Source organism: Bos indicus x Bos taurus, chromosome 26 (assembly GCF_003369695.1).
Source record: "Bos indicus x Bos taurus breed Angus x Brahman F1 hybrid chromosome 26, Bos_hybrid_MaternalHap_v2.0, whole genome shotgun sequence".
NCBI classification, from domain to species: Eukaryota; Metazoa; Chordata; class Mammalia; order Artiodactyla; family Bovidae; genus Bos; species Bos indicus x Bos taurus.
In genome coordinates, this window is record NC_040101.1 from 16,247,674 (window position 1) to 16,274,526 (window position 26,853).

The following is a 26,853-nucleotide window of genomic DNA, read 5'->3' on the forward strand; positions in this document are numbered from 1 at the left end:
TAACTTGGCTCAGCATAATCCTGCCAGATATAGGCTGGGACTTCTAAGAAAAGAAAGAGGCTACATCCCAAATGACCTATAAGACCTAGACAGCACATATTGGTAATAGTTGGGGGAGGACACATGGTACAAGCTGCTGAAGGGGGTTTGTTCAAAAGAGTAGACCCTTATATTGGATTAGGAAGAATTTATTTATATGAAAGCACTCTCCAAGATGCAAGATTTAGGACTCATTCCCTTACAAGAACCCTGGAAGACAGTATGAACTCACTACGAAGATAACTCCTATTCACAGAAAAATAAACCATCAACAAAATGAAAAAGTAACGTACTACTGAGTGGAAGAACATGTTTTAAATCATTTATCTTATAGGAGTTAATATTCAAAATATATAAGGAATTCAAACAAGTCAACAGCAAAAAAAAAAAAAAAAAGCCCAAACAATATGATTAAAAAATAGGCAAAGGAAAAGAATAGATATTTTTCCAAAGAAGACACACAAATGGTCAACATGTACATGAAAAGGTACTCAACATTCCTAGTCATCAGGAAAACGCATATGAAAACCACAGAGAGACATCACCTTACACATGACAGATGGATATCACCAAAAAGATAAGAGATGACAAGTGTTGGCAAAGACGTGGATAAAAGGAAACTCAGGTGCGCTGCCAGTAGGAATGTAAATTGGCGCAGCCGCTGTGGAAAACAACATGGACGTTCCACAAAAAACTCAAAATAGAACTGTCATATGATCCGCCAATCCCACTTGTGGGTATATATCCAAAGGAAATGTAAACAAGATCTCAAAGAGATACCTGCACTCCCTTTCACTGCAGCATTATTCTATAGCCAAGTTATGGGAACAACAAAGTGTCTGTCAATAAATGATGGATAAAGAAGATGCAGTGTATATATACAAGGGAATATTATGCAGCCATGAGAAGGAAGGAAATTCTGCTCTTTGTGACATGTATGGGAGCTTGAGGGCATTATGCTAAGAGAAATAAGTCAGAAAGAAAAAGACAAATAATGAGCCTGGCACGCTGCAGTCCACGAGGTTGCAAAGAGTTGGACACAACCTAACAACTGAAAAACAACAAATCATTTATATGTGAAATATTAAAAAAAGAAGTCAAACTCAAAGAAACAGAGAGTAGAAAAGTGGTTTGCAGGGGTGGGAGAAATAGGGAGAGGTTGATGAAAAGGTGTATATGTTCAGTTATAAGACAATATGGTCTAGGATCTAAATATATAACTTGGTGACAACAGTTGCTAGATGGGAGGAGAGAATTGTTTCACAATGTGAATTTATATCAAATCATCAAGAATCTATATCATATCATCAAAATGTGCACTTTAAATATGTTACAGTTTTATCAACTACACCTCAATAAAACTGGGGGTGGAGAAGAAACATGGAAACATGGAAAATTAGGCTATGCTAAGTAAAGTTAAAACATCATAACAAACATGAAAAGCAGAGATTAAAAGTCTAGGAATACGACAGTGTCACAGTCGGAAAAAGTAGTATGTGGAATATATAGAAAGTCCCTGTGAAAGAATCCCAGTGCAGATTCTACAAACTTGCCAAAGGTCATGCCATCTGCAGTGGAAATCTTTACACCTCTCTTCCTGTCATGCTATTGAGCCATGGCAGAGATGGAGCGCTTGACACCAACAACTAAGTGAACATGTGCCCTGAGCTTTCTATCATGATACTCTGTGTAACACCAGAAAACCCACCAGGTCATTATACCTACAGAACAGACCAGAAGGGATGCCATTTACTGAAACCATGACGTGATGCTGAGAGGGATACTGGCATCACTAAGAAAGCGGTGGCTTTCCTCCACGGGACTAAGCTGATGGTATAAAAAACCGTAACGGAACTGTGCTCAGTGATGGAGACAAGAGGAAAAACAGGGGCCAGCTGGTGACTTGAGTAGCGTGCAATTATTGTACTAAGTAGCAAGGTTGGAGAATCAGTCAAGGGGACTGACCTGTTGAGAATTACAGAGACATTTAATAGAACACAGCATCCCTAGAAGCAAAATAGATGGGTAGTCAATGAGGGTGCTAGCTAACATGTCACTGGAAGAAATCAAGGATAAATGATCAGAATTCGAATGGCAGATGGTGCAATGAAAAGTCATAATTCACCACTCAATTTCTGGACTTGAGTCACTTTTTAAATCTACAGCTGATACATTTAAAATTCTGAGGCCCAGGAAGAAGGACCCAGCAATACCACAGCAAGTGTATATGCTAAGAGTGTCCCTAGTTCTCCTCAAAGGTACCAATGGACATTTCATTGGGTAATCCTAGCCTAGAGAAAGAAACCACCACAAACATGGCAGGTACGGTTGGACACAAGGTCTGAGCTGATGCTAGCACATCACAGCCTCTCTGTACAGCAGGGACAGCATGAGGATGATGAGATTAAAGGCATCCTGGCCAAGCTTCTGCTCAAAATGAGCCACTGGGTCTGCAGGCCTGTGCAGTGGTCATATCCTAAGTCCCTAGATTAATAATTGGAATAGACCTTCTAGGCAAATGGCATCATCCCCACCTTGGGTCCCTGGATGTTACATTGAAAAAGAACTGTTACTCGTTGGTTATAAAATAAGTTTTAAAATACTGTTACATTTCAGAAGGAGTGACTGGGACACATTAGTATCATTCTAAATAATCTACAGAATGCTGGATCAATGTGTTCTTTTCTAGCCCTATCAGAAGAGAGGGCCTTGAGCAGTATGTATTCATATGGGCTAGAGGAGCATACATTCACAATTTTGTTTCAGGGTTATGTTAACTTTTATCAGAATACATTTGGTCCAACTGAACATCTTGCAGAACATTTTATTTTTCTGCTACATCAATGGCATCATTCTAATGGTGCCAGATGAACAAGAGTTGGTAATGCAATGGAGGCCTTGTCAAGACATAGATACTTCAAAGGGTGGAAGATAAAACCTACAAAGATTCAGAGACCTTCCATGTTACTAAGTTCTTTAGGAGTCTGGAGGCTGAAAACATTCTGAGATAGCTTACTGAACTGAAATACCAATTATTACACTTTTCAACTCCCACTGCAAGGAAAAAAGCAAACATCCAGTAGGTCTTTGGGGGTCTGAAGGCAGTATATTCTATTCCTGGGAATACTGTTCAAACCCATATACTGCTGCTGCTGCTGCCAAGTTGCTTCAGTCGTGTCCAACTCTGTGCAACCCCATAGACAGCAGCCCACCAGGCTCCCCTGTCCCTGGGATTCTCAAGGCAAGAACACTGCAGTGGGTTGCCATTTCCTTCTCCAATGCATGAAAATGAAAAGTGAAAGTGAAGTCGCTCAGTTGTGTCTGACTCTTAGCGACCCCATGCACTGTAGCCCACCAGGCTCCTCCATCCATGGGATTTTTCAGGCAAGAGTACTGGAGTGGGGTGCCATCGCCTTCTCCAAACCCATATACTGCAAAATATCAAAGGCTGCCAGCTCTTGAGTACACATCACAGCAGAAAACAGATCTGCTATAGATCCAGGATACAGTGCAAACAGTCCTGCAGCTAGGGCACCATGCCCCAGTAGATACGATGGCTATCGGTGGAGTCACTGTTGGAAAAAGTATCATGTGGAATTATCTGGAAAGCTTCTGTGAATGGCTCCCAGTGAAAACCCAACACTCAAGTCAAAGCCCCTGCAATCTGCAGTGGAAAATTTTACATCTCTAGTCCCACCACACTATTGAGCCCTGGCAGAGACGGAGAGCTTGACGTGGGTTATTAAGTGACCATGTTTTCAGAGTTTTCTGAGGTCGTCTCTGTCATCAGTAATCACAGGAACATAGGAGGGAAGCTGTACTCAAGATCAAGCAGGAACGAGAGTGCAGTGCACACGCAATCTGCATGAGCTGGGAGCTCACCCCTCACGTCCTCTACCACCGCTGCCTCGGCACTCATCCTGCATCTGACAGCCATGGCCATTAAGGAATCCTGTATGCCCAGATAACAGAAAGAGAAAAAGGCAAACACGGACGCTTCGTGTGCAGGCACAATTCAAAAATGGTTATCACTACAAGACAGCTTCACTCAGGGGCGGCCTGGGAGAACAGAAGAAAAGGAAAAAGCTTCCCAGTTAGGGCAGGCCTTTGAGAAACATGCTCATGTACATTGTGTGGAAAGAGAAATGGCCCAAGAGCAGTAGTTAATGACCTACCAGGCTGGTCAAGAGACTAGAAGAAGAAACATTGGAGATCAGAGACAAGGAGGCTCTGGAGTAGACACATGTGGATGGATGTATCCGGATGAGCGTGAAATGTCGAATTCTTTGTGATGTAGGTAAAAGGCCATCAGAGGGCATGCAACATGGAAGAGACATTAAACAACTAATAAACAAACAACTGAGACAGCTAACACCAGTCAGTCTCTATCACAGAATGCCTCAGTGCCAACGAAATGCACGTGAACTCAGTAGCCACACAGCTGAGATAGAAGTCATCCAGGAATTCACTGATAGGGGCTCCTTCTGAGAAAAGTTGATGGAGCTACTCTTACCACTAAGTGTCCCGCCTCATAACGAGGTATCACTTCTGATCCCGTGATAAGGCCAATCCCCAAGAATACCAACTGGACACTTGGGGCAAGTTGACTACGCTGGGCCCCTTCCACTCTGGATGGGCTGATAATTCATTATGACAAGAACACATATTTTGATACATGTTTGCTTGTTCTGCCCAGAGGGTCTTAACCAGCATGATCATCATAGAAATGAACCAGCGTCTGATCAATCAATCCCATGTATTAGGAGACAAACTTCACAGAAAAGAAGGTACAGAAATAGGCCCATTACCCTAAAACCCACTGGATCACAAACCACACAACTTGCTAGAGATTTCCATAGGCACAACTAAAGCACCAGGATGTCGCTGAAGTGAAAGTCGCTCAGTCACATTTGACTCTTTGCAACCCCATGGACTATACAGTCCATGGAATTCTCTAGGCCAGAATACTGGAGTGGGTAGCCTCTCCCTTCTCCAGGATATCTTCCCAACCCAGGGATCGAACCCAGGTCTCCCACATTGCAGGCGGATTCTTTACCAGCTGGGCCACAAGGAAAGCCCACCAGGATGTATGATATACCTCAACTTAAGACCTTTAAATGGTGCTACATAACCAACAGGAAGAACACACAGTAGGTCCAAAAATCCAGGAGTAAAAGACACTTCTTGTGGCCTCATTTTGGACTTCAAGATTAGAGATACTGTTCTGCAAGGGGAAAAATATTCTGGCAGAAGTAGCAATGTCCCATTTAACTGTAAGCTATAATTACCACTTGGGTACTTCAGGCTCCTTGTGTCAAGGGACCAGCAACCAGGCAAAAAAGGAGTTGACCATCAAAGGGAGTGACTGCTGTTACAAATACGGGAAGGGGATACATGTGTTACACAGACAATACATTTAGGAGTCTCTTGGTGTCCCTTTGCCAAGTGTGATGAAAAATGGGCAGGTACAGTAACCCAGGCTAGAAGGTACATGGCGATCAGGAGATCACATACTTAAGGGCAAGGGGCTGGATCATGCTGCCAGTAAGACAACAGTGCCCAGAAGAGGTGCTAGCTGAGGGGAAGGGACATGAAAGAGTAATGGACAAGGGCCACAGATACAGCCCTGAGACCTTACATAAGCCAGTGCGATAATCTAGGCTCCCCCGACTGGAGCTATTTAACAAACAGATTAGAAGAAGTGGGCTGAGTGGTCCAAAGAATGAATTGTGATGACCAAGGAAATGCACTGCCTGAATATGCCTTCAGGGAAGGACTTGTTACTGGTAGACATCATTCAGCTGCCAGCTCCTGCAGAGATGGCCTTAGCTATGGATAGCTTCTGTACCCAAGGTCCTACTTTTCTGGGAGCGACCCTCATAAACTGCCCCATCCAGGTCCGTTTCACCCTAATGAGGAATGCCTCTGATGGGCTTTCAACCCGAGTTGCCCTGGGGTTGCCCGTGGCTGTTAATTAAGTCTGCTTGACTTGTACTTTTAATTTCACGGCTGCAATCACCATCTGCAGTGATTTTGGAGCCCAAAAAAATAAAGTCTGACACTGTTTCCACTGTTTCCCCATCTATTTCCCATGAAGTGATGGGACCAGATGCTATGATCTTAGTTTTCTGAATGCTGAGCTTTAATCCAACTTTTTCACTCTTCTCTTTCACTTTCATCAAGAGGCTTTTGAGTTCCTCTTCACTTTCTGCCATAAGGGTGGTGTCATCTGCATATCTGAGGTTATTGATATTTCTCCCAGCAATCTTGATTCCAGCTTGTGCTTCTTCCAGCCCAGCGTTTCTCATAATGTACTCTGCATATAAGTTAAATAAGCAGGCTGACAATACTCAGCCTTGACGTACTCCTTTTCCTATTTGGAACCAGTCTGTTGTTCCATGTCCAGTTCTAACTGTTGCTTCCTGACCTGCATATAGGTTTCTCAAGAGGCAGGTCAGGTGGCCTGGTATTTCCATCTCTTTCAGAATTTTCCACAGTTTATTGTGATCCACACAGTCAAAGGCTTTGGCATAGTCAATAAAGCAGAAATCTGGAACTCTCCTGCTTTTTCGATAATCCAGCTTACTCCTTGGAAGGAAAGTTATGACCAACCTAGATAGCATATTCAAAAGCAGAGACATTACTTTGCCAACAAAGGTCCGTCTAGTCAAGGCTATGGTTTTTCCAGTGGTCATGTATGGATGTGAGAGTTGGACTGTGAAGAAAGCTGAGCACCAAAGAATTGATGCTTTGCAACTGTATTATTGGAGAAGACTCTTGAGAGTCCCTTGGACTGCAAGGAGATCCAACCAGTCCATTCTAAAGGAGATCAGTCCCGGGTGTTCCTTGGAAGGAATGATGCTAAAGCTGAAACTCCAGTACTTTGGCCACCTCATGCGAAGAGTTGACTCATTGGAAAAGACTCTGATGCTGGGAGGGATTGGGGGCAGGAGGAGAAGAGAACGACAGAGGATGAGATGGCTGGATGGCATCACTGACTCAATGGATGTGAGTTTGAGTGAATTCTGGGAGTTGGTGATGGACAGGGAGGCCTGGCGTGCTGCAATTCATGGGGTCGCAAAGAGTCAGACACGACTGAGCAACTGAACTGAACTGAACGGACTTGTACTTTCTGCCCAATCCTGCATCTTCCCCTTCTCTTTCACAGCTGCTCAATCCAAGAACCTAATTAGTACCCTGAACACTAAACTCTGTCTCAGAGTCTGTTTTTCAGAGGATCCAAACTGACAGGATTGTTTGTTACCTCAGTCTAACTTAACCTGTACTGATGGATACACTATAATAAGTGCAAATTTCCCTCTAGAGTATCTTAAAATAGTTAGTAAATTGTTTTCGCTCCCAAAATTGTTTAGAAGAAAATTTAACTTGCAAGCTTATAAAAAGCTAGTTGAGGTAAGTAATCTTGCAGCTCTAGAGACATTTCATGCTTGCTGGTTATCTACACACCTGTCAGGATTTGTCAACAGAATGAGAAGAGAAAAACATAGGTACGGTTGCAGCAAATACACTTTCCACTTATCCCTTCCAACTTTTCAATAACAAATAAAGAGGATGTTGGGCTAGATAAATTTTGTTGCTAAGTTTTCACATTCTTGATCAGGATTCTCTGTAAAATCTAGAAATTTCAATTGCCTTAAAGCTCAATATTAAATTAATATAACTTGTTTACAAATGTCTGACTGCAAGATCCATAATCATATTTTTTGCCAAGAATAAAATATATTTCCAGAGCACTCAGGTCATTATTGCTTCATAAACAGTTCAAGGATAGACAGACTAAAGCAAATTCCACACAGTTATTGACATCATGAAATCTGACAGAAATACCATCCCATACCAACAGAAAAGTCACACAGCAATAAAGACCAAAGTAAAATATACTCTCTGGAATACAGACTTTTTAAAAATCTATGCTACAAGGTACTAAATATTGATTTATAAACCATACTTTCAAAAAGCACGATCAAGAAATTAGAGTAACTATTCTCTCAAACACAAATCTCAGCAATGAAAATACTGTGCTGCCAGGACTATACACATATGAGGGACCATACAGTTATATTAAAACCAAAGGCTGAAATTTACAGACAGATTTATTTTACGACTTATGCATAAAACAGTACAGGTGAAAAAAAATGCACATTCATTGGCGAATTTTTCTACTCACATTCTTCCATGAAAATATGCATCTCTAATACTCTAAGGACACATTTTACAAATTCACTTAATACTCCATCTCAAATGCCAGTTCATAATTCAGTCTTAATTGCACACTCAAAATACACTAACAAGAGCACATGTCACAGGCATAAGACTCAAAACTAAATGAATACAAAGAAAAACTTGTATTAGCCACTTCGATATTTATGTACCAAAAAACCACATTTCTGAATGTTGCCAAAAATCTTTTCCCCCCTAACTGTGACATGCTGAGGCTTCACTGGCCCTACTTCCCCAGGTAAAAATTTATCATAATATTTTAAAAGGTGCACACTTAATGGAACCACAGTTTCAACTCCACAGTTACTCTCAGGATTTTTATCCTCTGGCATTCATTCCACAAATATTTATTTAATTTCTCATCCTCTATCAGGCAAAGTGGACATCAATATTTGACATTTCAAACCGAAATGACTTTATCATGTCAGTGTGGTTTCCTGTTGGCTTCAGTAAATAGTCTTGAGGTAACAGATTATATTTACTGATTCCCTGATAATGAATCATACTTGAAATCCTAGAATAATTCCTATTGGGTAAAGTTCATTATAACTTTGAAACACTGCTGAATTCTATTTGCTAATATTTTACTCTAGGTGTTTGATTTTCTGTTCATGGCTGTGTTCCTTGCCTTCCTCCACATTTAAATACTTTTCTTTCAGTGTACATTTCCTTTTGAGAATCTTTATTCACCAAATTTTGCATTCAAGACAATCTCTCAAAATGCTTGTAGATCTGTTAAGAAAGAGATTTACTGCTCATTACTCTTTCTTCCTTGATTTTCTAACTTAAAGGTCACCGATTAAATGTATCAATAAAACTAATTTTCTTGAGTGTCACATCACATTAACAAATATTATATGCCTTTTCCCAAATTAAAGATCATTCAAACTTTTTCCTGTTACATCAAGAAAGTACCAATACATAGTACAGTGGAAGAATCAAAAGAACTTTGAACTCAGACCTAGGTTCAAATTCTGAATATACCATCCCACAACCTATGTGAATTTGGATTTAGTCAGGCTAAATCACAGTTTCTGCCTTTATAAATGAATGTAATAATACAGTTTACACAGGTGTTATGAGATGCCATGAGAATTACTTTATAAATGTATGCAAAGTACAAAACACTACAGGAAGCCTTCAGGGAATATTAGTTCTCCCTTTTCTCAAAGTGAAAGGTCACTTATTCCCTTACTTACTGGCCTCTTTTTTAAAAAGAAGAAACTTATTTTTTCTATGCAACAGTTTATTATGGAAAGAAAAAGAGAACCTTGGACAAAGGATGTAGGAAAGCTTAAAGCAGTCAACAGTTGGTGACAATTTTTGAAAAAATTACATGACGGTTTTAAAATTTTTCTGACAAAGAAACAAACGGGGTCTTTCAGGACAAAGGGTTCACCTGGACAAGGGGTGCTGCTTTTGTCAAGGAAGAGCCCTAAGGATTTAACAAAGTGCACAGAGAAATTCTGATTAATAAAGAGAGAAACAAATAAAATAACCTCCAAAAAATAAAAATAATTAAAAACATGAAAAGTGAGCAAACTTGAATTTTTGTAGTTTTACTGGAAAGTTCCAAAAAGTTGAAAGGCACATGATTCCTTATATTGTATGTATATGTGTGTGTGTGTATATGTATCACTTTACAGGGCTGTACAAAAACACTTATGCTACGTTTCATAAACTAGTTAAGTGATTTTAAGGGTATACATAACTACAACTTCACTGTGTTTAGAATGATTTTTATATATTACCAATTAAAATAAGATTACTTCTTCGAATATAGAATTAAGTATTTTGCAGGGTTTTTTAAACTATGTTTTTAAATTATTGTCTACCAATAAGTATGGGAAATTCTTAAAGAGATGGGAATACCAAACCACCTGACCTGCCTCTTAAGAAATTTCTAAGCAGGTCAAGAAGCAACAGTTAGAACTGGACATGGATCAACAGACTGGTTCCAAATCAGGAAAGGAGTACATCAAGGCTGTATATTGTCACCCTGCTTATTACTTATATGCAGAGTACATCATGAGAAATGCCAGGCTGGATAAAGCACAAGCTGGAATCAAGATTACCAGGAGAAATATCAATAACCTCAGATATGCAGATGACACCACCCTTATGGCAGAAAATGAAGAAGAACTAAAGAGCCTCTTGATGAAAATGAAGAGGAGAGTGAACAGGTTAGCTAAAAACTCAACATTCAGAAAACTAAGATCACAGCATTCAATCCCATCATTCCATGGCAAATAGATGGGGAAACAGTGGAAAGAGTGGCTTTATTTTTATTGGGCTCCAAAACTGCAGATAGTGATTGCAGCCATGAATTTAAAAGACGCTTACTCCTTGGAAGAAAAGCTATGACCAACCTAGACAGTATATTAAAAAGTAGAGACATTACTTTGCCAACAAAGGTCCGTCTAGTCAAAGCTATGGTTTTTACAGTAGTCATGCATGGACGTGAGAGTTGGACTATAAAGAAAGCTAAGCACCGAAGAATTGATGCTTTTGAACTGTGGTGTTGGAGAAGACTCTTGAGAGTCCCTTGGACTGCAAGGAGATCAAACCAGTCCATCTTAAAGGAGATCAGTCCTGAATATTCACTGGAAGGACTGATGCTGAAGCTAAAACCGCAATACTTTGGCCACCTGATGTGAAGAACTGACTCATTTGAAAAGACCCTGATGCTGGGAAAGATTGAAGGTGAGATTGGGGATGACAGAGGATGAGATGGTTGGATGGCATCACCGACTCAATGAACATGAGTTTGAGTAAACTCCAGGAGTTGGTGATGGACAGGGAAGCCTGGCATGCTGCAGTCTGTGGAGGTGCAAAGAGTTGTACACAACTGAGCAACTGAACCAAACTGAACAGAATAAGTTAAATGTCATAAGTAAAACTGTACTATGCAGGGAATTTATTTTTTAAATTGTATTAATTGTATTATTGTTTTGGTTTGAAGTTTAGGTAATTTCACTTTACACAATGTATTTCTGATGTAAATCTGACACCCTACTCTATTCTAAACTAACCTACTCAAAAAATTAATCAATGTATCTCTGAGCTATCTTTCATCTTGTTTCACAATTCTATGCAATCTCTTAACTCTTAGATAAGTTTTCTTGAAAAATAATAATTGAACAATATTAATAAATATTAAATAAAATAATAATTGAAAAATAATAACCACCATTTGTAATTAAAACCATCATAATTATGGTAATTAAATTATTATGTAATTAAAACCATCATAATTATAGGCCTACTGAAAATCCTATAATAGATTTTTTTAATAATTCTGAAATAATGTCCCAAGATTCAATTCAACTTTAAGGTATGTTTAAATTCAGGAAAATCTCTCATTTGCAAATGTTGAAATCTCCAGTCAAATCCCTCAAAAGATCGGTGGTTTACTAAAAAAGACGTGAAAAATTTACAAACTGCTTGATTCATTTTATCCCATGGACCCTACAAAACTAACTTTTATGACACTATTTACTTTCTACAGACGAACAGGTTAAAAGCATCAATGCTGCTGCTGCTGTAATCTGGCCTCTAAGTTGTGAGTGCCTCTTTGTGACACTGCGGACTGCATCCCACCAGGCTCCTCTGTCCATGGATTTCCCAGGCAAGAATACCGGAAAGGGCCGCCATTCCCTTCTCCTGGGGATCTTCCCAACTCAGGGATCAAACTCATGTCTCCTGCTTGAGAAGAAGATTCTCTATCACTGAGCCACCTGGGAAGCCCTGAAAAGTAAAACTATGTCTCGGTACTTCCCTGGTAGCCCCGTGGTTAGGACTCTGTGCTTCCACTGCAGCGGGCAGAGGTTTGCTCCCTGGTCTGGGAACTAAGATCCTGCAAGCCACACAGCACTGCCAAAAATACTTATTTATTAAAGTATAAATGTAACTAATAACCTGAGATCAGCTCAGTAAGACAAGTCCTTCCATTGCACCTTTAGCCTCAACAGTACTACAAGGCTGTATCTTTACTAGATACAGATTCATTTTAATCTTGAATCAGGTGCAATAAGGATACCACTAACAATGACAAAAGTATATTAATAAAGTTTTCACATTTAAAATGTGATCAAGCTAGATTTACAAGCTAGAAAATTTAGTAACATATCATTTTATCTGTTACAGTCCACTGAGTCTTGGTCACCAGGCTGGTTCTATGATCACTTGTGCCTGAGTCATTTTTTAAAAAAATATGAATACGCAGTGCCTAATCTAAGACAATCAGATTACTGAGGTCTGATTTTTCTCCCTTCAACCTTCAAAGGGAATGCCAAGGTAAGTCATGCTTGAAAATCACCATCATATGCCTTCTACATCCATCATGTATAGTATAATGAGAACTGGGAAGGCAAGGTTATGTCCTCAAAGATTAATGATACTGGCTATATAAAATTTACTATGGCAGTACGATTGAAATAGTACATTTTAGAGCAATGAAAAATTAGTATTACCATACATATTTTTATTGTCTAAACATCACAGAACACAAGGCAATCAACTAAATCTTAAGGTGCATTCCAATTAAATATGCCATAAACTCCGAGTGTACTGTACAAAAGAGAAAAACTAGCAACATGACTTTTTCCCCCAAAAGGATCTATTTCATAGTTGGTTCATTATGCAATGGTTGTATTTTATTTCCACAAAATTATACTTCATAAGGAAAACAATTATTTTGGAAGACATTTTCTGAAATGTGAAAAGCACTTTTCCCAAGAAAATATTTCAATATTTGATGATACAAACCCAGGAGAATAAATACAGATTGGGCAGGGAAGGAAGACTTTATTGGGAACTGCAGAGAAATAATCCAATAAGGTAAAACAAAATGCTTTTATCCTGTATTGATTGTAAGGCTGTTTTTGTTTTTATTGTTACTTATTAGCACAGGACAAACAAAAACCTATGTTAAAAAACAATACTGTTAAAACATGCTATTCTTCCTCCAATTTTAACAATTTGCTTGAAAAATGAAACTAATTATTTGCTTCTATCTTTCCATAGCATTGGGCTTCCCTGATAGCTCAGTTGGTAAAGAATCTGTCTGCAATACAGGAGACCCCAGTTCTATTCCTGGGTCAGGAAGATCCCCTGGAGAAGGAAAAGGCTACCCACTCCAGTAATCTTGGACTTCCCTTGTGGCTCAGCTGGTAAAGAATCCGCCCGCAGTGCAGGAGACCTGGGTTTGATCCTTGTGTTGGGAAGATCCCCTGAAGAAGGGAAAGACTACCCACTCCAGTATTCTGCCCTGGAGAACTCCATGGACTTCATAGTCCATAGGGTTGCAAAGAGTTGGACATGACTGAGCAACTTTTACTTTTTCCATAGCATTAAGAAACATTACTAAAAATTACTAAACATTACTAAAACTTAAGTGTCTTGTACTTTATTGACAAAATTAAGAACATACAATGGAGTCAACTAAACACCACAGTGTAGTCAAGTGGAAAGACTATCAATTTAGGAGTTTTTAACAAAACTGGATTTACTACCAGCAGGGCTTTGGACTAATTCCTTTTAGTCTTGTGCTTAATAATCTAAAATTGAGTTTACTAACATCTTATTTACAAGGTTATTAGAGAGGTTACAGACACTGTAAATAAAGCTCTTATTATAGGGCTTCCCTGGTGGCTCAGCAGTAAAGAATCCTCCTGCAATACAAGAGACATAGGTTCAATCCCTGGGTCAGGAAGATCCCCTGGAGGAAGAAATAGCAACCCACTCCAGTATTCTTTTGCCTGGGAAATCCCATGAACAGAGGAGCCTGGAAGGGGTCACAAAAGAGTCAGACATGACTTAGCAACTAAACAGCAACAATAGTACCTAGCTCTTGGAACTGACTTAATAAAGAGTAGCTATTAGAATAATAATCTGAGCCCTTTCTTTCTCTGAAAAACTTACATTTCTAATGTTTTTCACTTTGGTATATTTTAAATGTATAAAACCTAAAATATGGTCATCTTGAACAATATGGAAGAAATAAAAATAAATTCCCAATATGTCAGCTACAAAATAGCTCAACATTAATTTGCTCATTGAAATATAGAAATTGAGTAGAAGCTGCTTGAAGAATCTTTTCAAAAGTTCAACATCTCACTTCACGGATTTTTAACAATAACAACAAAATTCTACACTTTTCCTAGGATTTTAATTCCTAGAAGAAAAACACATAAAATGTTCATCCACCTCCTGAGAAATAAGCTTACTGTCTCATCATAATAAACCAGCCTAGATTCTGTATTTCATTTAACTGATTTTCTGGATCTGGGGCACTGATTTTTAAGCCTTATAAAAGCCATTACAATCCCATTTCATCATGAATCATGACTTCAAATTATTATTTCAAAAAGGCAAATATTTAACTATTTAGGCTCTAAAAGACAGTGAATTCTTTTCAATGATGACTCACATGCAAATACTCATAGAGTTTTAAAACTATGCCTAACTTTATTACTAGGAATTTCTTTCCAAACATGCTTACAATAATTTAGAAGTCAAAGTGCTTATTAATAGTTCATAATTTTCTTTATATGCTGACACTTGAAATAATTTTCTAAAGTAGATTATGTACCATTACGATGTTTAAGAGCGGAAGTATACTTCTTATATCCATTAAATGTGTTATTCTTTGGTCTCTTTTATTTTTATTTATCAAAGTGTTCCTTAATAGCTTAAAATTGGTATATTACCTCACACAATCAATAAAAAGTGCTCTTAAGTGCTGCTAAAGATTTAAATCAGCTAGGTTTTATCTATAACATACAGAGAGAAGAAATTCTTTCATTACAGTGGTCTAATAGGTAGCTAAATTTAGTATTTCAATAAATACATTGTTTAACATTCAGAAATGGATAGGACTATAGATAAGATAATTAAAATCAATTAAAATCATAGACGTATTATATTTCTAGATTCCCTGGTAAAAACTTATTTAGTTACTTCCATGCTTAGATATGTTCTGGGTTTCCATTTTGTCCCAAAATATTATTTCATTAGCTTTTCTATCTTTATATTTCTTTCTCTAATTCTATCAGCTTCCTACACCATGAAAGCATTATCTTGTGAGTTTAATTTAAATTTTTCTGTGCTCATCCCCACTAAATCTAAAATGCTTGTATTCCTACTCTCTGCAATGTAAATTTGATAGTGCTTCGTATCTATCCATTATCAAAACTAACACAGTAATAGTCAAACAAAACAGACTAATAGAGTGCTCATGTAGGAACACAAAACACAAAAGCCTTCGAATAGGACATTCAAACCCAGATTCCTCAATCCCCTGCCTTCACCACTCATTCACCTCAGTTCATTTGCTCCCTTTGCCTATACTACTGTTTATGCTGAAATTGGAGAGAATTCCTTTCAAAATCTGTCGCTGAATCTCTCTCTCTAAAATGACATATACACATGCTGTCTAGTAATGTATTTGAGAATCTCTACATGAAAAACTTCTGGTATTTCCTACTTTGTACAGTCCTAACAGATACATACCTATGTCATATGCCAGGAAATCGGCAGAAAAACATTTTGCACCGTTACTCAAGGAAGTGTCATTATGGGTATTTCCTCCAAAAATAAGCATAGCTCCATTGATAAGAACAGCTGAATGAAGGTATCTGGCAAACCCACTTTCTTTCAAAATAGTCCTACAGGATAAAATTTAAAAATGTATTACAAAAGATAAAAAGACCTCCCTGATCTTATATCAAGTACAGAAAGGATCTAGTTTGAATACAGAATTTTCCCTGGAATTGTAAAAGTAACACGCTTTATTATTTTTAACAAATGGCCTCTAAACTTCAATGTTTTTAAAAATACTTTGAGATTCAGAGTACCTTAAAATGCTTTGAGGAAACACAATATTAAACATAATCATTAATGATTTCATAATAATTTATATCTTGCATTTTGTTTTTATTTATAAAAGTAGGAAACAAATTTTCTTTAAACTAGAGGACTGACTTATCATCAGTTTTAAATACCAAAGTATATAAATAGTTAAATGTAATAAATTTACTCTAAACAGTATGCAGTTAAAACTATATGACTCATATGGATCCAATAAAATATTTTTTAACTCATTAAATATATACATAAAAGTGCACATAAGTCTAAAACCCAATGAATTTCCACAAAATGAATACAACTAAGCAATGTGTACTAAGACCAAAAAATAAAAAATTACCACTATTCTGATTCTAATAGCAAACATTTAGATGGCTGTCTTTGTACTTTACAAAATGGAATGACATAGTTGGTATTCATGTTCATTTGCTTAAGATTATTTCTGAGGTATATCTATATTGTGTATAATTGAAAATCTCAATGCATTTTTGAGAAACAATAAAATTAATGTAAATGTTCTTTTAATTAATTACAGTGCAATTTTGAGATAAAAACTACAAGTATATGTTCACAAGTATATTTTACCTGAATGAACTAATATATATTAAAGGTTCAGGACAATATGAGTCAATACTTTATAAATAAATCCCCAGTACAAACAAAGAATCAGAATATAAACACAGTTAACATGTATGGTACAGTTAGTAAGGCAAGTATAGTATCTTAGAAACCATAGATTTAATACCACTCAATGGACATGAGTTTGAGCAAACTCCAGGAAATGGTGCAGGACAGGGAAGCCTGGTGTGCTGCAGTCCATGGGGTCGCAAAGAGCTGGACACGACTGAGCGACTGAACAGCAACAAACGCTTAAAGAATATGGAAATGACCTCCAGAATGGCAACATAAGGAGGTCCATAAACAATCTCCCCAGGGAAAGAACTATAATTGGTAAAAATTATTTTTTTAAAAAGTGTATTTTTTGGATCTCAAAACCTTTTGCCAAGAGCAACAACAAATAAAGAAAGAATTACTCAGGAACATCAACTAAATTTCAGTAAGAACAGCAACAGTTCATGAGGTCTGACTCATTACCAACTCTCATTCTTCCCGTTACCACCACCTCCCGACACATACACAGCCTGTTCAGCAAGACTGCTCAACCCCAGGCTGGTAAGGTTGAGAACGGAATACTCCTTTATCCCTCAGTTCCTAGTTCAGGCCAATAATATACAACCAGGAGCAACAGATTGCCAGTATTTCTCATGCCCCCTAATTCTTGGTGGCAGAAACTCTATCCAAGGAGAAAGCACGAGAGGTGTGAGTGCTCATTCTCTACCTTGCTCCCACTCACAGGGTGGAAGCTATACACCAGGCCTCACATACAGGTTAAGAACACGAGGGCCCAAAAATCTTCACCCCTAATTTACAGGGCAACAGTTCCAAGATAAAAGAGGAAGGCTGAGAAGAGCAAAGGCTACTATCAATATCCAGTGTACATAACACAGTGGTGTCACTGAAAGAACAAGCCAGAAACCCCCACCTATATTTCCAAAGCAATCACAGAGAGGTTATCCCCAACAGGGAGAGGCAGCCTACGAAAAGGAAAGGCCCACAGCTCTCCCAAGGGAACCTGACTTCACTGGGTACAGGGCAGCAAACTTCAAGCCTTAAAGGCACTCTCAGAAATAATGGAGGTTGTTTCTCAAGGATCTATGTGAGAATAATAAGTTGAAAATAGACCTACCAGAAGTTCATCGGAGAGAATCAGGGGGAAAGACAGCTAATAAGAGCCTTACTAGGGTCAGAACATCAATGACTAGCCTCAAAGACTACCCCTGTAAAAGGTATAAAATGCAATTCAGACCATGGAGCAATTCATGCCCACAAAGCTTTGCTGAAAATAACAGAACTATCAGTTGGCAATTAGTGGAGGCTAGGGTGTGAGGAAATGGCAATCCACTCCAGTACTATTGCCAGGAAAATCCCATGGACAAAGGAGCCTGGTAGGCTATAGTCCACGGGGTCGCAAAGAGTTGGACACAACTGAGAGACTTCACCTCACAGCGGGTGAGGTGATACAAACCGAGGAGATAGCTTAACAAAGAGCTCAGAGGAAAAAGTTGAAGAACTCTGCTAAAATCCCAATCATCCCAGGGTGACTATGTGCCTCCCCAGCCTGTACCATCTGAAGAGGAACATCAGAGGACGCATGTGGAGAAAGAGAGACGTCACTAAAAGAATTCAGCCAAGTCCCTAAACAAATGAAATTACAGCAGCCTCAGGGAGGGAGGAAAAGTCAGGATCCAGAGTTGCTGCAATGTACTGCCTAAAATGCCTGGCTTTCAGGGAAAATTATGCGTGCAATGAAATAGGAAAGTGTGACCTATGCCATGGACAGGAATAAAAGCAAGCAACAGAACACCCTTTGAGAGAACCCAGATGCCAGATGAAACAGAAAAAGCCTCTAAAGCAGCTATTAAAAACACTTAAAGAAAACAAAATTTAAAGAAGTATAACAATATCTTATTAAATATAAAGCATCAACAAAGAAAAATGACCAGGAAAAGAAAAATGTGGAGTTTTAAAGTATAAAATTGAAATTTTAAAATTTAGCAGAGAGGCTCAATAGCATATTTCAGCAGGTAAAAGAAAAAAATCAGTGAACTAGTAGATAAATCAGTAGAGATTCTGTAGTTCTAAAAACAGAGAGGAAAATGAACAGTCTATGAGAAATGTACACCACCATTAACAGCAAGAGCATGCATTTACTGGGAATTCTAAGATAGAGGGGGAAAAGGTAAAAAATTGTTTGAGAAATAATGACTGACAACTTCCTAAATTTGATGAAAAACATTAGCATACATATCGAAGAAGCTCAACAAACTGCAAGTAAGAAAAAAGTACAGAAAGAGCCACATTCAGACATAAAATAGTAATACTGAAAGCCAAAGATAAAATCTTGGGCAACAGCAAGAAGGTTCTTTGCATACAAGAGAACCCCAATAAGATAAATAACTGACTTCTCATCAGAAACAATAAGAGCCAAAAGGCAATGGGATGGCATATGAAAATGTTGAATTTTTTAATAAGCCAGAATAAGAAGACACAGAGGAGACACATTATCAAGGTGCTGTAATAAGATTTTCCTGCTGTGAATAAAAAATATTGCCTGTCATATCAGTAAAAAAAAAAAAAAAAGGATGCTGCAGCCATCGAGCAATCACACTGCAACCTCGATGGTGAGCCCTGAGGAAACTCAGAATGGAAACAGAATGCCTGCCAGTGAGGCCACCCTGAACAGAGCACCCTGAGCAGATTCAGGATGAGAAGCATCTGGCCCCAGATAGCTGAGGTGCATCTCAAAGCAATGATTCCTATGAGCCTAGATTTTGTATCTTTTCATATGTAGAAAAAGTGCTAAGTTCCTTAATTTGAGATGTCTGGTTTTCCTTAAGTAACAGTAATCTTCTGATGTTCTGACTACATGGACTTTGCTGCAAAAACTCCTATTAACCTGGCTTCTCGCTTGCCTTTCTGGAGCAGTCTCTCAGAGTTATCTGAGATGCTGTGTCTTGGGCCTAAGTCCTTAGATATGTCCACCAAATAAAACAGAATTCTGAACCCTTAGGTTGTGCATTATTTTTTCAGTCAACAGCACCTTGGTGCTCCCACAGAAGCAGTAAGATTTCAACTACTTGGAGACAGGAGTACATTTGTAAGAGCCCAGCAGTCCAACAGAGAAGTCCTAGCACTACTTAGAGCAAAAATTCCAAGAACAGGACTGAAGCGATTAGTGACAGTTTAACTTTCTCACTTCACCTGCCCCAAGGCAACAGCTCACTGCCAAGAGAAACTTCTCCAAGCTGCTGTTTCACCCATGAGCAAAGAGAGAGCCTAGTGGGTGACTAGCGTCCACCCAAGCAGGGCAATGCCGAAGAAGCCCACTTCTTTTTCAGGCCATCCAAAACAATAATGGGATCAGAGGGGAGAGAAAACAGGGCTCTCAGCAACCAGCGTACAAAACCCAAGAAGGGCAAAGGTTTCTACTAACTTCCTCAGAACTTCACCAAGAAGCCCACCCATAAACTTCATAGGATGAAGTAGATTCACCCAAGCTAGCATATGCATAAATCCCTCCCCCATGTAGCCAGTACCCCAAACACACCCCGCAGACAGTACACTTGAGTTTCTACACGTCATGCACGAGCACACGTGTATAACTGGCTCCACTCTGTTGAGTGGCAAAATGTCCATAACCTTGCACACTTTAGGCACTTGCACACTTCAGGCAATGCCCTGAGCAAAATAAATAACAGGTTCTCCGGAGCAGGCCTGGCTTTGCGGAGTGGAGAAAACGCAATCTCTAAAACGTATAAAAACTCACATAACTCAATAGAAAAACAAAGAGAACAATTTAATTAAAAATGAGCAGAGGATCTGCAGAGACACTTTTCCAAAGAAGACAAACAGTCAGCAGATACATGAAAATCACTCAACAAGGAAATGCAAATGAAAACCACAATGAGATACCACCGCCCACACACACGTACTTGTTGGAATGTATTATAAAAAAAAAAACAGGAAATAACAAGTGCTGGTGAGGATGTGGGAAAAGGGAACACTTAAAAACTGTTGATGGGACTATAAATTGGTTCAATCACTGTGGAAAACAGTATGGAGGTTTCTCAAAAAATAGAACTACCAAATTATCCAGCAATTCCACTCTATTTATCCAAGTGAAATAACTATTTCAAAAAGATGTCTGCACCCCCATATTCATTGCAGCATTATTTATAATAACTAAGGCGTGGAAACCACCTGAGTGCCCATCAACTGTTGACTAGAAAAAGCTAGAGAAATATTATTCAGCCACAAAAAAGGAAATCTTGCCATTTCCAACAACACAGATGGACCTTGAGGGCGTTACACTAAGGGAAATAAGTCAGAGAAAGGCAAATACATTATGATCTCACTCATATGTAGAATCTAAAAAAATCTTTTAATGAACTTATAGAGGCTAGATTGGTGGACACAAAAGGCAGGAGGTAAAAGGTGCGTGAAATGAGTAAAGGTGGTCAAGAGGCGTAAGTTTCTAGTTATATGACAAGTAAGCCCTGATAATATAATATTCAGCATGGTGATTATAGCTAACAATACTGCATTATATGTGAAAGTTGCTAAGAATTTAAAAGTTCTCATCACAAGAAAAAATAATTCATAACTATACGTATAAGTTAACTAAACTTACTGTTGTAATCATTTTACAACACAAACATGTATCAATTCACTAAGCTGTACACCTAAGATTAATATAATGTTATATGTCGATTATATTTTAATTTAAAATAATGAACAAGTTTGAAAAGCTAAGTGTTGGCAAGGATGTGAAGAAAAGATATAGAAGTACTACTGATGGGAATGGAAACTGGTTTAGTCAATTTGGAAAACAGTATGGGCATTCCTGAAAAAAATAAAAATAAAAACTGAACTGCCAAGAGCTGCATATGATCAAGCAATCCCACTTGTGTGTGTGTGTATATATATATATCCAATAGATACAGCAAAAGCCTTGAAAAATTCCAACACCCTTTCCTGATAAAAAAAGAACAGCCAACAAGAGAGAGACAGAAGGTAAATTCCTCAACCTGGTAAGGCTGAATGGTGCCCACCCCAAGAGATGCATCCGTGTCCTAATCTCCAGAACCTGGGAATGTTACCCTATTCGGAAAAAGTATTTTTTTCAGATACAATTAAATTAAGGATTTAAAGATGAGGAACTCATCACAGTTTATCCAGTGGACTTAAGCCAATGACAAGGGTCCCTTTAAGAGACACACAGCAAAGAGGAGGAGGTAAGGTAACCGGCCTAATACTAAATATTTAAAAAACAAAGATCATGGCATCTGGTCCCATTACTTCATGGCAAACAGAGGGGGAAAAGGTAGAAGTAGTGACAGATTTCCTCTTCTTGGAATCTAAGATCACTACAAATTTTGACTGCAGCCATGAAATCAGAAAGACAATTGCTTCTTGGCAGGAAGCTATTATGACAAACCTGGACAGTGTGGTGAAAAGCAGAAACATTACTCTGTCAACAAAGGTCCCTATAGCCAAGGCTATGGTATTCCCTGTGGTCATGTATGGCTGTGAGAGCTGGACCATAAAGAAGGCAGAATGCCAAAGAATTGATACCTTCAAACTGTGGTGCTGGAGAAGACTCTTGAAAGTCCCTTGGACAGCAAGGAGATCAAACCAGTCAGTCTCAAGGGAAATCAACCCTGAATACTCACTGGAAAGACTGATGCTGAAGCTGAAACTCCAGTATTTTGGTCATGTGAAGCAAACAGTAGACTCATTGGAAAAGTCCCTGAAGTTGGGAAAGATTGAGGGCAGAAGAAGGGGGCATCAAAGGATGAGATGGGTGGATGGCATCACCCATGCAATGGACATGAACTTGGGCAAACTTTGGGAGATGGTGAGGGACAGGGAGGCTTGGCAAGCTGCAGTCCACGGAGTCACAAAGTCGGACACAACTGGGCAACTGAACAAGAACAAAAACCAGAATGTAACTATGGCAGCAACTGGAGTGGTTCAAGCACAACTCCGGGAACACTAACAGGCCAAGCTAGAAGAGGCAAAGAAAGGCCTTTTCCCTGCACTTCTGGAAGAGGCATGGCCATGGTTACACTTTGATTTTGCATTCCTGGCCTCCAGACCTGTAACAGAATATCTTTTCATTGTTTTAAGCTACATAGTTTGTGGTAATTTGTTACAGCAGCCTAATACAAAGGATATCTACAAAACTAACAAACAAAACACACAGCTAACATCATAGCTAACATCATACTTCGGAGAAGGCAATGGCACCCCACTCCAGTACTCTTGCCTGGAAAATCCCATGGACGGAGGAGCCTGGTAGGCTGTAGTCCATGGGGTCGCTAAGAGTTGGACACGACTGAGCAACTTCACTTTCCCTTTTCACTTTCATGCATTGGAGAAGGAAATGGCAACCCACTCCAGTGTTCTTGCCTGGAGAATCCCAGGGACGGGGAGCCTGGTAGGAGGCCATCTGTGGGGTCGCACAGAGTCGGACACGACTGAAGCAACTTAGCAGCAGCAGCAACGTCATACTTAAAGGTCAAAGACAAAATGTTCTCCCTCTAAGATCAGGAATAAGCAGGGGATTTTTACTCTTGTCACTTCTATTCAACTTTGTATCTGAGATTATAGAAAGGAAAATGGGCAAGAAAATAAAATGCTTCTAGATGGGAAAGGAAGAAGTAAAACTCTACTGGTAAATGACATGATCTTACAGAGAAATTCAAATAAACGTACAAAAAACTGCTATAGCTAATAAATCAGTTCAGCAAGTTTGGAGGCTAAAAGAACAATGTGCAAAAAATAAACTGTCCTTCTATTACAAGAAATGAAAAATATTAAGATAAAAATAATAAAACAATTTTCAACAGGATCGAAAACAATAAAGCACTTAGAAATAAATTTAATGAAACACATAAAATTTATACCAGGAAGACAAGAAAATATTGAGGAGAGAAATTAAAGACAGCCTAAAAAATGAAAAGATATCTTTTTACCCAGATTGGAAAACAAAATATTGTTAAGATGGTCATACTCTCCAAACTGATCTACAGATTCAACTTACTCTATAAAATCCCAATTGGATGTTTTTTAACTGACAAACTCTTTGTAAGTAAAGCTATGACAAATACAGCATAGTTAGAAGCAGAACCATCGCTTTGCCAACAAAAGTCCGTACAATCAAAGCTACAGTTTTTCCAGTAGCCACATACAGATGTGAAAGCTGGACCATAAAGAAGGCTATGCACCTAAGAATTTTTTCTTTTGAATTGTGATGCTGGAAAAGACTCTTGAGAGACTCTTGGACTGCAAGGCAATCACACCAGTCTATCCTAAAGGAAAGCAATCCTGAATATTCACTGGAAAGACTGCTGAAGCTGAAGCTCCAATAGTTTGCCCACATGATACAAAGAGCGGACTCACTGGAAAAGACCCTGATGCTAGGAAAGATTGAGGGCAGGAGAAGAGGGTGACAGAGGATGAGATGGTTGGATGGCATCACCGACTTGATGGACAGTAATTTGAGCAAACTCCGGGAGATAGTGAAGGGTAGAGGAGCCTTCAGTCCTGAGATCGCACTTAGCAACTGAACAATAAAAACAATCCTACGATTCATGTGGAAATTCAAGGGCCCAAAATAGCCCATTCAAAGAAAGGAAAGAATACTCTTTTCAATAAATGGTGTTAGGGCCACTGGATATCCAAAAGAAAGAAACTGAACCCTTCCCTTACAATATATACAAAAATTAACTAAAAAGTGAATAAAATGCCTAAATTTAAGAGCTACAAGGGATAAAACTTGTAGAAGAAACTGTAGAAACAAACATTCCTTGCCTTGCATTAGGCAAAGGATGCTTAATATGACACCACAGGTGTGACAAAATGTATAACAGATAAGAGAGTCTTAAAAATTAAAAAATCTTGAGCTTCAAAGGACACTAAAAATAACATGAAAACTAACACACAGCATGGAAGAAAATATTTATAGGTCATGTATCTGATAAAGAATTTATATTTAGAACATATAAAGTACTCTAACAACTCTAAGAATAATAACTCTAGGAATAGAGGGGCATTTCCTCACCTTGATAAAAAAAAATTATCCAAAATTTATGCTTAATGGCAAGAAAACATATGCTTTCCTTCTAAGAAAAAGAAAAAGACAAGATATATTCTGTACCACTCCTATTCAACATTTTACTGGAAGCTCTAATTACTGCAATAAGCCAAAAAAGAGGAGGAGGGGGATAAAAGATATACAAAATGGGAAGGAATAAGTAAAACTGTCTTTTCACACATAACACGATCATCTATGTACAAAAAACCGAACAATCAACAACAATAACAATTTTAAAACTCCTGGAACTAATAAGTGATTATAGTTTCAGGATACAAGGTTAATATATGAAAGTCAATCGCTTTCTTACATACCAACAATAAACAATAGATACTTGAAATAAAGACACAACACCATTTACATAGCACCCACACGAATTGAAACAGGTATAAATCTAATAAAATGTGGATAAGATCTACATTAGGAAAATTACAAAACTCTGATCAAAGAAATCAAAGAAGTAAATAAAGGGATAGTCCATATATATGGACAGGAAGATTTACTATTATCAAGACATCGCTGCTCCTAGTCTAGTCTATATATTCACTGCAATCCCAGTCAAAACTCTAGGAGGAATAGTCAACACAATATTGTGGGAGAAGAACAAACTCAGAAAACTGACATTACTTGACTTCAAAACTTACCATAGAGATACAACAACCAAAACAGCATGGTACTAGGGGAAGAACAGACACACAGATCAATGGAACAGAACAGTGAGCCCAGAAATAGACCCACATATAGTCAACCGGCTTCTAACAAAAACAACTCAACAGAGAGAGACAGTCATTTCAAAAAATGGTGCTGAAACAACAGGACATCCCAATGCAAAAAAAAGAAAAGAAAATTGACAGATCTTTTACCTTTTACAAAAATTAACACAGTATGAATCATAAGACTAAATGTAAAATACAAAACTACAAAACTCCGTGAAGATACCACAGGACAACCACAGGGTGGCCATGAGATTCATGACTCTTTAGATACAGCAACAAAAGGACAATTTATAAAAGAAAAATGCTAAGTTCAACTTCATTACAATTAAAAACTTAAGTTCTCTGAAAGACATCATTCAGAGAATGAAACAGTACGCCAAACTTGGAGAAATTATTCCCAATAAATATCTGATAAAGTACTTGAATCCAAAACATACAAAGAACTCTTAAAACTCGACAATTAGAATATAACGCAATTAAAAGTTGGCAGAATATCTGAAAATACAGCCTTTCAAAGAAGACATAAAGGTGGCAAAATAAGTATATGAATAAATCTTCAACATCATAGGGCATTCAGTTCAGTTCAGTACAGTCACGCAGTCTTGTCCAACTCTTTGCGATCCCATGAATCGCAGCACTCCAGGCCTCCCTGTCCATCACCAACTCCCAGAGTTTACTCAAACTCATGTGCATCAAGTCTGTGATGCCATCCAGCCATCTCATCCTCTGTCGTCCCCTTCTCCTCCTGCCCCCAATCCCTCCCAAAATCAGGGTCTTTTCCAATGAGTCAACTCTTCGCATGAGGTGGCCAAAGTATTGGACTTTCAGCCTCAGCATTGTCCTTCCAATGAACACCAAGGACTGGTCTCCTTTAGGATGGACTGGTTAGATCTCCTTGCAGTCCAAGGGACTCTCAAGAGTCTTCTCCAACACCACAGTTCAAACGCATCAATTCTTCAGTGCTCAGCTTTCTTCACAGTCCAACTCTCACATCCATACATGACCACAGGAAAAACCATATCCTTGACTAGACGGACCTTTGCTGGCAAAGTAATATCTCTGCTTTTGAATATGCTCTCTAGGTTGGTCATAACTTTCCTTCCAAGGAGTAAGCGTCTTTTAATTTCATGGCTGCAATCACCATTGCAGTGATTTTGGAGCCCCCCCAAATAAAGTCAGCCACTGTTTCCCCATCTATCTGCCCTAAAGTGATGGGACCAGATGCCATGATCTTAGTTTTCTGAATGTTGAGCTTTAAGTCAACTTTTTCAC

The 26,853-nt window shown here is 38.5% G+C and overlaps 1 protein-coding gene across 7 annotated transcripts in view; it reads right to left on the reverse strand.

Annotated features, from left to right (window-relative positions):
- Positions 1 to 26,853, reverse strand: part of ATRNL1 (attractin like 1) — an 805,870-nt gene that overhangs the window by 655,235 nt on the left and 123,782 nt on the right. For 6 of the 7 annotated variants that reach the window (XM_027529449.1, XM_027529446.1, XM_027529448.1 and 3 more), the window contains exon 10: positions 15,793 to 15,947. The exons of the other annotated variant lie outside the window; for it this stretch is intronic. In XM_027529449.1, the coding sequence (XP_027385250.1) occupies positions 15,793 to 15,947 (155 nt within the window). The remainder of the gene's footprint in view (positions 1 to 15,792; positions 15,948 to 26,853) is intronic. 7 annotated transcript variants of the gene reach the window in all.